This window comes from Salvelinus fontinalis, chromosome 11 (genome assembly GCF_029448725.1).
Source record: "Salvelinus fontinalis isolate EN_2023a chromosome 11, ASM2944872v1, whole genome shotgun sequence".
NCBI lineage: Eukaryota > Metazoa > Chordata > Actinopteri > Salmoniformes > Salmonidae > Salvelinus > Salvelinus fontinalis.
In genome coordinates, this window is record NC_074675.1 from 31,122,454 (window position 1) to 31,135,387 (window position 12,934).

At 43.1% G+C, this 12,934-nt stretch overlaps 1 protein-coding gene across 4 annotated transcripts in view; it reads left to right on the forward strand.

The window, feature by feature from the left end:
• The window catches only part of LOC129865520 (calpain-1 catalytic subunit-like), a 32,005-nt gene extending 19,215 nt beyond the window's left edge, over positions 1 to 12,790 (forward strand). For 3 of the 4 annotated variants that reach the window (XM_055938379.1, XM_055938380.1, XM_055938381.1), the window contains exons 10-22: positions 130 to 290; positions 376 to 536; positions 2,693 to 2,704; positions 3,771 to 3,982; positions 4,106 to 4,145; positions 4,373 to 4,438; positions 4,534 to 4,591; positions 6,156 to 6,220; positions 6,365 to 6,433; positions 6,720 to 6,798; positions 8,423 to 8,539; positions 11,048 to 11,106; positions 11,620 to 12,790. In XM_055938379.1, coding sequence (XP_055794354.1) covers positions 130 to 290; positions 376 to 536; positions 2,693 to 2,704; positions 3,771 to 3,982; positions 4,106 to 4,145; positions 4,373 to 4,438; positions 4,534 to 4,591; positions 6,156 to 6,220; positions 6,365 to 6,433; positions 6,720 to 6,798; positions 8,423 to 8,539; positions 11,048 to 11,106; positions 11,620 to 11,646 — 1,126 coding nt within the window. In that variant the 3' untranslated portion in view covers positions 11,647 to 12,790. Of the gene's footprint in view, positions 1 to 129; positions 291 to 375; positions 537 to 2,692; positions 2,705 to 3,770; positions 3,983 to 4,105; positions 4,146 to 4,372; positions 4,439 to 4,533; positions 4,592 to 6,155; positions 6,221 to 6,364; positions 6,434 to 6,719; positions 6,799 to 8,422; positions 8,540 to 11,047; positions 11,107 to 11,619 lie in introns of those variants that run through there. The other variant, XM_055938382.1, reaches the window with a different exon arrangement.
• The last annotated feature ends 144 nt before the right edge of the window (positions 12,791 to 12,934 follow it).

Below are 12,934 nucleotides of genomic sequence, written 5' to 3' on the forward strand. Positions count from 1 at the left end.
CCTGATGGCCTCTGGGTATGATACTCGAGAGTATGTGTGAGTTATTGCATCATATACACAACAGACTGTCCCTTCTTCTCCCCTTCTCCCTCCCTTTCCACCTCTCGCTCTCTCCATCCCTCCTCTCAGGATGTCATTCAGCGACTTCCTGCGTGAGTTTACGCGTCTGGAGATCTGTAACCTCACAGCAGACGCCCTGGAGGCCAACCAGCAGAAGAAGTGGAGCTCAGCCGTCTACCAGGGGGAGTGGAGGAGGGGCAGCACGGCCGGGGGCTGCAGGAACTTCCCCGGTAAGGAGGGAGGGAGGATATAAAGAAGTGGTACACAGTTGATTAGAAAATGTCTTCCGATAACTTTCCCCCCCACAATCCTTAGCCACATTCTGGATCAACCCACAATTCAAGATCGCCTTGCAGCACCCCGACACAGCCGGCCAATCAGATTGCAGCTTCCTGGTGGCGCTGATGCAGAAGGACCGGAGAAAGAAACGCAAGGAGGGCAAGGACATGGAGACCATCGGATTCGCCATTTACGAGGTGTTGCGGTGTAATATGTATGAATATGCCTATATAAATTCTTCTCTATCTCCTTTCAGTCCTTTTAAACAACAGTGGGTGATACTGAAATCCTAATTCTACTCTCACATACTCCAGGCTATAGTAAATGGTTCTACTAAACTCAAATATATTTCACACACGGGCCTCACATAGACAACCGCATGCTAGACTTCAATTCCTAATATTATATCTTAAGGGTGTAGAGTAACAGTAATATATTATTGGACGGTAGCGTCACAAAGTAATCTTCTATGGAAATCTCTACAGAACTCAACTTCCTTGTAATACTTTTATTGGTATACTAAGGGCTGTACATTTCCTATACTATCCTATGGTAGAAAAGTGTCACTAACAAATACGTTCAATCTTTTATTCAAGTAACTTCTGTCCTAACTTCCTAACTTTTTATTCCACCATTGGGCCATTACCTAATAAAAAACCCTTTACAGGCCTTTGCAGACATGGCGAGCATCAGTTTGGTTTTATTTGACAGTCAGCCACGTAATGATAATGGTGTACTATTTTAGCCTTTCTATGTTAGCCTTTCCTACCATTATCTAACTTTCAATAAGGTCAGTGGGTGTTGTATCAGTTTTAACTCCATTTCCTCCACTGTCTTCTCATATGCCCATAAAACACAACCTCCTCTCCACCAATTCCACTTAAAAAGCTCCTTAACTATCCTTCTACAAGTAATTATAGGTTCTATTTCAACTAATACAAAATATGTTGAGGGTATTACTAGTTCCTCAGGGTGTAGGGTAATATACGTCTTATAGGTATTATCTTTATCATACCCGCTTTTTCTTATACAATGACAGAACTCCTTCCTGCCGTCCTCACTTCCAAAAATCCCTTTCTTATACTCTTCCTTTATCTATATACTGTTCCTCATCCTCCTCTTTATCAAAAATCCACTTATAACAGCTCTCAGACCAAATAACCAATTCTCGATTCGTTTATCTCCCCATCCACTGCACATTTCACTCACACCAAACAAACACATAAGGACAGACAACAGTTTATTTCTATCTTCCGGGTGCCCCATAGGTTATCGCCTGTTTCAGAACTTTCACGCTAGATACAGCTTCTGCTTGCTAACTACTATTGAGTACCGTTCCGGAAGTTACCCCAGCACCCCCAACACGCAAGAAGGCGAGCTACTGTTCTTAATGCATATAACATATAACACACATTGACATACAACAATTACCACACATTCATTGACTTATACATGCACATTTTAGGTTCCTTTGTTTTTATAATTACAAGAGGGAGGCGGTGCTTTTACATACCAGCGTTGCACTCACTCCCTCCTGGCAAGCTCGGCAAATGTTTGGTTCCGTTTTTCTGTGCTCCATTTTTTACTTAACAAACCAGGAACGCTCAAAATGTGCACTTATAAATCATAACAATTTGAATCAAAATACAGCTGTAGACAGAAGTCAAAGATCAAACATCACACATACAACTGATGTCTCTCCTAAGTTCTGCAAAATAGGAAAAGTCCAAGTTGCTTTTATCATCCTTGTAGTCAACCCCCTGTGATGTCACTGCCTACGTCATTACCTTCTACTCATGAGACCAAGCCCATGCATCCACAGCTATACAAACAAGAGTTTCAGTGTTACCTAAAGGCTCAGCAGTAAATGTCCACTCCCCCAAGTTGATTTATAGTGGCATGTCTGACTAGTCTCTTATCTTTTTCACTCCCCTGCAGGGTTCTGTGTTTATCTTTCAGGCGCTTTTCCCACAGACCCCCTGTTATGACTTCGATAATTCGCACATTTCTCAGACCGTTTCTTTATAAGAGGCAGAGACTAGAAAAGGCTGTGGAACAATATTAAAACCTTATAATGAATATATATTGTTAATCTGTAGTCTAGGACCCTATAAATGTGGAGGGGGAGGGTCTTATAGCCCTTCCCCTTCTATTAATACAACATAAGCATAATCAATTATTATAATACATCAAACATTTGATGCAGCCCCTTTTATGATTATGGCAAGAGACGTTTTCTTCTTTTCCCATATTTTGCAAGGCGGTACGATTGTTCGTCAAGACAGTGTTTTGAGTAACTAGTAATTGACTGTATGTTTCTATCTAACTCTTGTCTTTCTGTGTCTTTCTACAGGTTCCTAATGAGGTATGTCTTTTCTGCTGGCCAGTATTATTTTACATTGTGTTGTGAGGTAACTGTGTAATAATGATAACACTTGTTGGACAGCATAGCTGTATTTGAGAGATATTTAGTGCATTAAAAACCTGTTGGACAGTGTATTAAAAACCTGTTGGACAGTGCATTAAGAACCTGTTGGACAGTGCATTAAGAACCTGTTGGACAGTGCATTAAGAACCTGTTGGACAGTGCATTAAAAACCTGTTGCACAGTGCATTAAAAACCTGTTGGACAGTGCATTAAGAACCTGTTGGACAGTGTATTAAAAACCTGTTGGACAGTGCATTAAGAACCTGTTGGACAGTGCATTAAAAACCTGTTGGACAGTGCATTAAGAACCTGTTGGACAGTGCATTAAGAACCTGTTGGACAGTGTATTAAAAACCTGTTGGACAGTGCATTAAGAACCTGTTGGACAGTGCATTAAGAACCTGTTGGACAGTGCATTAAAAACCTGTTGGACAGTGCATTAAAAACCTGTTGGACAGTGCATTAAAAACCTGTTGGACAGTGCATTAAAAACCTGTTGGACAGTGCATTAAAAACCTGTTGGACAGTGCTTTAAAAACCTGTTGGACAGTGTGTCATAGCTGAAGTGGAATGTAGCCAAAAGGCCTATATTGACCTGCATGTCTCAAAGGTCAATGTAGCTTGTGCTTAGGCTCACAGCCAATTGTCTCATATGGAGACTCATGGTAGCATTCTCCTAATTTCTATGGTAGCATAGACATAAAGTCAGGGATTAGAGGTCAGAGGTGCTTTCCGTTTGTCTCTGTCCTCTCAGTATGTGGGCGGGACAGGGGTTAGAGGTCAAGGGTTAGAGGTCATTAAACAAATTCACACACAGAGCTTTCCCTTCTCGCCATCCTATCAGTACATGGGTTAGGTTCACCTAGTTTAACTAACTCGCTCATACTGCTTTCCCGTGCCCTCTGTCCTTAGTATGTGGGCAGATCAGGGGTTAGAGGTTAGAGTTCAGGGGTTAGTGAGTTCACCTCACAGCATTTTCCCCCTGCTCTCTCTGTCCTCTCAGTACGTGGGTAGATCAGGCATCCACCTGAAGAGAGATTTCTTCCTGACGCACGGTTCCAGCGCCCGCTCTGAGCTCTTCATCAACCTGAGAGAGGTGAGCTCTCGCTTCCAGCTGCCCGCCGGGGAGTACATCATCGTCCCTTCCACCTTCGAACCCCAGAAGGAGGGAGACTTTGTCCTCAGGGTCTTCTCTGAGAAACCAGCTAACTCAGAGTGAGTAATAGGGAAACAGAGTGGTGAACAGGACATATGAGGGGATGGAGATTATGGACGGTAGAAAGGCAATGAATTCAATGTAATGACATTGATACTAGTGTTCTTTTCTGTCTGTAATAGGGAGCTGGATGATGACGTCACAGCTGAACTTCCTGCAGAGGTGAGGAGAAGAGACAAGAGCTGAAATGGCACCCTATTCCCCATATAGTGTGTTACGTTTGACTAGGGCTCTTGTCAAAAGTAGTGCACTATGTGGGGAATAGGGTTCCATTTCAGATGTAGACCATGGAGAACCCTGTTTGATAAACAAGCCCATACTGTAACATGCCAACACCAGTACTACGAACAAGAAAGAAGAGTTGACGTTCCTCTGTATCTCTGTTTCAGTCTCAGCTGGACGAGAGCCAGATTGACGCTGGCTTCAAGAGTCTGTTCAGACAGCTGGCTGGGGAGGTGAGGAGACTAGGGAGGGGAAGTGAGGGGACAGCAGGGCGAATGGGCTGATGGGAAATGTACTATTTCCTCATGTTCTGTTTCTGTGTGTACAGGACATGGAGATCAGTGCCACAGAGCTGCAGACCATACTCAACAGGATCATCAGCAAGCGTGAGTCCCTAGGAATAGAATTAGAACATAGTATTGTGCTTTATACAGCGCATTCGGAAAAGTATTCAGACCTCTTGACTTTTTCCACATTTTGTTACGTTACAGCCTTACTCTAAAATTGATTAAATCGTTTTTTTCTCGTCACGAATCTACACAAAATACCCCATAATGACAAAGGCAAAACAGTTTATTTTTTATTTTTGCACCTAACCCTAAAAACGGAAATATCACATTTACAGACATTCAGAGACTTGTCCTGAAGCCACTCTTGCGTTGTCTTGGCTGTGTGCTTAGGGTTGTTGTCCTGTTGGAAGGTGAACCTTCGCTCCAGTCTGAGGTCCTGAGTGCTCTGGAGCAGGTTTTCATCAAGGGTCTCTCTGTACTTTGCTCCGTTCATCTTTCCCTCGATCCTGACTAGTCTCCCAGTCCCTGCCGCTAAAAAACATCCCCACAGAATGATGCTGCCACCACCTTGCTTTACTGTAGGTATGGTGCCAGGTTTCCTCTAGATGTGATGCTTGGCATTCATGCCAAAGAGTTCAATCTTGGTTTCATCAGACCAGAGAATCGTGTTTCTCATGGTCTGAGAGTATTTAGGTGCCTTTTGGCAAGCTCCAAGTAGGTTGTCATGTGCCTTTTACTGAGGAGTGGCTTTTGTCTGGCCACTCTACCATAAAGGCCTGATTGGTGGAGTGCTGAAGAGATGGTTGTCCTGCAAGGTTCTCCCATCTCCATAGAGGCACTCTGGAGCTCTGTCAGAGTGACCATTTGGTTCTTGGTTCCCTGACCAAGGTCCTTCTTCCCCGATTGCTCAGTTTGGCCGGGCGGCCAGCTCTAGGAAAGCTCTAGGAACAGTCTTGGTGGTTCCAAACTTCTTCCATTTAAGAATGATGGAGGCCACTGTGTTCTTGGGGACCTTCAACGCTGCACACATTTTTTGGTACTCTTCCACAGATCAGTGCCTTGACACAGTCCTGTCTCGGAGCTCTATGGACAATTCCTTCGACCTCATGGTTTGGTTTTCGCTCTGACATGTACTCCCAACTGTGGGACCTTACATAGACAGGTGTGTGCCTTTCCAAATAATGCCCAACCAATTACATTTACCACAGGCGGACAACAATCAAGTTCTAGAAACATCTCAAGGATGATCAATGGAAACAGGATGCGCCTGATGTCAATTTCGAGTCTAATAGCAAAAGGGTCTGAATACTTAGGTTTTTTATCGAACCTTTATTTAACTAGGAAAGGTGTTTTTTTTTATTTGCAAATCATTTATAAACATGTCTGAATACGTTCTGAAAGCACTGTATCTCTGTATATGTGAGTCTACTCGAGATCTTTCACAATCCTTCGACCTGAGACCCACACTGTCAGTCCTTCCAGGCAGATTTGTATTTTACAGATGCGTATAAATCTCTTGTTCTCTGTCTCTCTGTCTCACACACACACACACACACACACACACACACACACACACACACACACACACACACACACACACACACACACACACACACACACACACACACACACACACACACACACACACACACACACACAGACAAAGATCTGAAGACAGATGGATTTGGACCAGAAGCTTGTCGCACTATGATCAACCTGATGGATGTATCCTTGGTGTACTTCAATCAATTCTTTATACAGTACTAGTCCCATCTGTCTGGTCTTTCGGCGTCTGTCTGGTCTCTCTGTCTGGTCTCTCTTTCTCTGTGACTGTCTGTATGAACAGGGTTCCTTGACTGTGTCCTTCAGACTGATGGTAGTGGTAAACTGGGACTGGCCGAGTTCCACGTGCTGTGGGAGAAGATTAAACGATACCTGGTGAGCCGAGCTGAAAATCCTGTTCTCCTATTCACTTACTTCATTCACTTGAACTGAGCCATCGCTCTCGTCATTAGTTCCATGTTCAGTCTCGGTAGAGCATTTCACTCGTTTCTCTCGCAATCTCTGTCCCTCTCTGCCTTTGCCTCTCTCTCTCTCTCTCTGTCTCTCCTTGTCTCGGTCTCTCTCTCCTCGTCTCTCTCTCTCTCTGCCTCATCTCCCTCTCTCGCTCTGTCTCTCTTTCTCTCCTTGTCTCTCTCTCTCTCTGTCTCCATCCCTCCACCAGACTGTATTCCGTCAGTATGACCTGGACAAGTCAGGCACCATGAGTTCCTATGAGATGAGGATGGCCCTGGAGGCGGCAGGTACAGTACCTCTTTCCCTTAACTTCTCTGGGATATGTGGGACAGTAGCGTCCCACCTAACCAACAGCCAGTGAAATTGCAGGGCGCCAAATTCAAAACAACAGAAATCTCATCATTAAAATTCCTCAAACATACAAGTATTATACACCATTTTAAAGATAAACTTCTCGTTAATCCAGCTAAGGTGTCTGATTTCAAAAAGGATTTACGGCGAAAGCACACCTTGCGATTATGTTAGGTCAGTACATAGCCACAGAAAAACACATTTTTCCAGCCAAAGAGAGGAGTAACAAAAAGCAGAAATAGAGTTAAAATGAATCACTAACCTTTGATGATCTTCATCAGATGACACTCATAGGACTTCATGTTGCACAATACATGTATGATTTGTTCGGTAAAGTTCATATTTATATCCCAAAATCTGAGTTTAGGCGGGACGCTACTGTCTCACTTGGCCAAAAGCTAGAGAAAATGCAGCGTGCCAAAATCTAATAAAATACTATAAAAATCAAACTTTCATTAAATCACACATGAAATATACCAAATTAAAGCTATACTGGTTGTGAATCCAGCCAACATGTCAGCATTCAAATAGGCTTTTCGGCGAAAGCAAACAATGCTATTCTCTGAGGATAGCAACATTGTAAACAAAGAGAGAAGCATATTTCAACCCAACACAAAACGCATAAATAAAAATATAATTCATGCCTTACCTTTGACGAGCTTCTGTTGTTGGCACTCCAATATGTCCAATAAACATCACAAATGGTCCTTTTGTTCGATTAATTCCGTCGATATATATCCAAAATGTCCATTTGTTTGGCGCGTTTGATCCAGAAAAACACCGGTTCCAACTTGCTCAAACGTGGCTACAAAATATCTCAAAGGTTACCTGTAAACTTTGACAAAACATTTCAAACTACTTTTGTAATATAACTTTAGGTATTTTTTTACGTAAATAATCTATAAAATTGAAGACGGGATGATCTGTGCTCAATACAGGATTAAAACAAACTGTAGCATGCTTTCTGGTTACGCGCCTCAAATAAAAAGTACACTTCACTCGACTCTTGTTCTGAACAGGGCTACTTCTTCATTACACAAAGGAAAAACCCTCAACCAATTTCTCAAGACTGTTGATGTCCATTGGAAGCGGTAGGAACTGCAAGAAGGTCAATTAGAAATCTGGATTCCCAATGAAAATCCATTGAAAAGAGAGTGACCTCAAAAAAAAAAATTCTGAATGGTTTGTCCTCGGGGTTTCGCCTGCTAAATAAGTTCTGTTATACTCACAGACATGATTCAAACTGTGTTTTCTATCCAAATATACTAATAATATGCATATCTTATCTTCTGGGGATGAGTAGCTGGCAGTTGAATTTGAGTACGCTTTTCATCCAAACGTGAAAATGCTGCCCCCTATCCTAGAGACGTTAAACCTCAATCATTTTTGTTTTGTAGTGCATCATCACTACTTTGATTTAGCCACAGTAAGGACACCGACAATAACTGAGAATAGAAATTCATACGTTTGACCCATTGTTCTCTACGAAAGCATATCTGTCTGGTTTAACCCCTTTTTAAATGGTTCCTGCCTTTGTCATTTTTCTGTCTGTGTCATCAGGTTTCAAGCTGACGAACCACCTGTTCCAGCTGATCATTCTGCGCTACACTGAGGCTGACCTGACAGTTGACTTTGACAACTTTGTTACCTGCCTGGTTCGGCTGGAGACCATGTTCAGTGAGTGCAGTCAAATCAGATCACATCGTATTGGTCACATACACATGGATAGCAGATGTTAATGCGAGTGTAGCGAAATGCTTGTGCTTCTAGTTCTGACAGTGCAATGCAGTAATCTGCAGTAATCTAACAATTCCCCCAAACTGACCTAATACACACAAATCTAAAGGGATGAATGAGAATATGCACATATAAATATATGGATGAGCGATGGCCGAGCGGCATAGGCAAGGTGCAATAGATGGTATAAAATACAGTATACACATATAATATGAGTAATGTAAGATATGTAAACATTATTAAAGTGGCATTATTTAAAGTGGCATTGTTCAAAGTGACTAGTTATCCATTATTTAAGTGGCCAGTGCTAGTGATGGCTGTTTAGCAGTCTGATTGCCTTGAGATAGAAGCTGTTTTTCAGTCACTCGGTCCCAGCTTTCATACACCTGTACTGACCTAGCCTTCTGGATGGTAGCGGGGTGAACGGGCAGTGGCTCAGGTGGTTGTTGTCCTTGATGATCTTTTTGGCCTTCCTGTGACATCGGGTGCTGTAGGTGTCATGGAGGGCAGGTAGTTTGCCCCTGGAGATGCGTTGTGCAGACCGTACCACCCTCTGGAGAGCCTTGCGGTTGAGGGCGGTGCAGTTGCCAAACCAGGCTGTGGTACAGCCCGTCAGGATGTTCTCAATTATGCATCTGTTAAAGTTTGTCAGGGTTTTGAGTGCCAAGCCAAATTTCTTCAGCCTCCTGAGGTTCACCACACTGTCTGTGTGGGTGGACCATTTCAGTTTGTCTGTGATGTGTACGCTGAGGAACTTAAAACTTTCCACCTTCTCCACTCCACTACTGTCCCTTCGATGTGGATAGGGGGGGGGTGCTCCCTCTGCTGTTTCCTGAAGTCCACGATCATCTCCATTGTTTTGTTGACGTTGAGTGAGAGGTTGTTTTCCTTACACCACACTCCGAGTGCCCACACTTCCTCCCTGTAGGCTGTCTCATCATTGTTGGTAATCAAGCCCACTACTGTTGTGTCATCTGCAAACTTGATGATTGAGTTGGAGGCATGTATGGCCGGCCACACAGTCGTGGGTGAACATGAAGTACAGGACGGGGCTGGGCACCCACCCTGGTGGGGCCCCAGTGTTGAGGGTCAATGAAGTAGAGATGTTGTTTCCTACCTTCACCACCTGGGAGCAGCCCGTCAGAAAGTCCAGGACCCAATTGCACAGGGCGGGGTTGAGACCCAGGGCCTCCAGCTTGATGATGAGCTTGGAGGGTACTATGATGTTGAATGGTGAGCTGTAGTCAATGAACAGCATTCTTACATAGGTATTCCTCTTCTCCAGATGGGATAGGGCAGTGTGCAGTGTGATGGCGATTTCATCGTCTGTGGACCTATTAGGGCGGTATGCAAACTGAAGTGAGTCTAGGGTGGCTGGTATGGTGGAGATGATATGATTCTTGACCAGTCTCTCAAAGCACTTCATGATGACAGAAGTGAGTGCTACGGGGTGCTACTAGTCATTTAGTTCTTCCTGTACCCTTCTTGGGGAACAATGGTGGCCATCTTGAAGCATGTGGGGACAGCAGACTGGGATAGGGAGCAATTGAATATGTCCGTAAATACACCAGCCAGCTGATCTGCGCATGCTCTGAGGACGCGGCTAGGGATGCCGTCTGGGCCAGTAGTCTTGAGAGGGTAAACACGTTTAAATGCTTTACATTTACATTTAAGTCATTTAGCAGACGCTCTTATCCAGAGCGACTTACAAGTACATACATTCATACTTTTTTGTACTGGCCCCCCGTGGGAATCGAACCCACAACCCTGGCGTTGCAAGTGCCATGCTCTACCAACTGAGCCACACGGGACCCTTTTATTCATGTCGGCCACGGAGAAGGAGAGGGGGGGGGGGGGGGTGCAGTCCTTGTTATCAGGCCACAACGGTGGCACTGTATTATCCTCAAAGCGGGCAAAGAAGGTGTTTAGTTTGTCTGGAAGCGTGACGTCAGTGTCCGTGACGTGGCTGGTTTTCTTTTTGTAGTCCGTGAGACTACGTCTTGTGTCTGAGCCGTTGAATTGCGACTCCACTTTGTCCCTGTACCGGCATTTCACTTGTTTGATTGCCTTGCGGAGGGAATAACTTCACTGTTTATATTCGGCCATATTCCCAGAACTCTTTCCATGGTTAAATGTGGTGGTTCGGTCCCTCAATTTTGCGCGAATGCCACCATCCATCCACAGTTTCTGGGTAGGGTAGGTTTTAATAGACACAGTGGGTACAACATCTCCAATGCACTTCCTTATAAACTCACTCACCGAGTCAGCGTATAGATCGACGTTATCCATCATCCATACGATGTCCTGTATAAGGTATATTTTACACTGATGTTTCAGATTGGCCAATGATGTATGATCTTGAGCCCAAATGTTCAGAATAGTGAATGTCATATTCATATGGGTGCTTTACATTTTTAACTGACTTTCGTAACACTTCTGTACCTACAGAAACCTTCAAGACGATGGACACAGATTCTGATGGAGTCATAGAACTCAACTTCTTCCAGGTCCATTTCTATCTCTCATCTGTTACGTTTTGTTGTTGTTGTTCAGTTGATCGGAGTATAAGAGTGTTGTCTCAGTCAAAGCTAGCCTACACAGTTGAACGGGGTTGCTTGTTATGCGATTCTTATGTCACTATTCATTATGAGCAAAGTTCTGATGACGTAAAAGTCAAATCAAATCATATCAAATTTTATTTGTCACATGTACCGAATACAACAGGTGTAGCACCTTACAGTGAAATGCTTACTTACGAGCCCCTAACCAACAATGCAGTTTAAAAAAAATACAGATAAGAATAAGAAATAAAAGTAACAAATAATTAAAGAGCAGCAGTAAAATAACAATAGCGAGACTATATACAGGGGGGTACCGGTACAGAGTCAATGTGCGGGGGCACCGGTTAGTTGAGGTAATATGTACATGTAGGTAGAGTTATTAAAGTGACTGTGCTCTCTCCCCCTCTGTACTCTCTCGCTGCATCTCTCTCTACCTCTCCTCCTCCTCTCTGTCTACAGTGGATCACCCTGACCATGTTTGCCTAAAGATGATGGACTCACTGATGTTATTGCACCAGACTACACTAATGTAATTTCAGAAGTGCCTTTCTCTGGCTCTTCCTCTCTGCACTGCAGAGATCCATGGATAAAAAAAAAAACTTGAGTAATGTTTACAACATTTAATATGGGGATCATGTGCCAAAGCATTGCCTGTTACCTTAGAAACAGAGGGAGACAACTCTACTCACATGGCGCCACAACATAGAGGAAGACGGCAGGGAATTTTGATACGGCCTCCTATTGGATAGGAAGGAAACTTCCTAAAGTTTTTGTTTTACATCTTGTGCCAATTTTCACAATTGCCTTGTCATATTTTCAACGTTCCTTTTGGAAGCCATTTTGGGGCCTGTGTTTCAGGAATAGGCAATGGGGGTGTTGGTATGGAGTTTAGGTCGAAAGGATTTTCTCTGCTGAGAAAGAAGGCAAAGTGCTGTTGTAATTTGGAAGTACATCATCATCCTTAGAGGATCGAATCACCAGCATGACATTTTTTTGTAGAAGTCGTATATGTCAGTACTTTTCAGTGGGAAAACCCCCACAATATCCTTGTAATGCCGCATACTCAAAACTTGATATCCTCATTTTTAATGGATGCCAAAGACACTTCAAGGATATCCCAGCTTTTTTTTATTTTATTATTGTTCCAAGGGGAACATGAAACTACCCAGTGGGCACAGACGTCAATTCAACGTTGATGCAACTTAATTTCATTGAAACAACATTGATTCAACCAGTGCGTGCCCAGTGGCTATTTTATTTTTAGTATTTGTGATGTATGTTATTAGCGATGACTGATTTGATTGGAATAGCAGGCATCAACCTGATCGCATGTAATGTCAGATGTATTCATGGATTGAGGGAGGTAAAGTACAGTTGGAGACATTTTGCCAAATAGACTGAGGGAACCAGAAACAGTATGACACTCTTATTGCCATGACATTCAATTCTATAGTTGCCATTTTTCTGTGTAGATTGACAATAAAATGTCTTATATGCATTATGCAATCACGACTGTTGTTTACAGTGCACACTCTGTAATTGTGTTATGCTCTTTCTTATTATGGAATTATGTACCTTCTCCATTTCTATCTATACAAAACTTCAATAAACTTTTCCGGGAACACACGTATATTCATGTGGTTATGTCATCATTTGGGTTTTGAGCAAAGCTAACATCTTTTCTAAAGATCAATATCAGACTCATGGAATGTGTCCCATTGTAAATATATAAACCCATGAAGAATACTCAAGTTTCTTCCTCAAACTTTTCGGG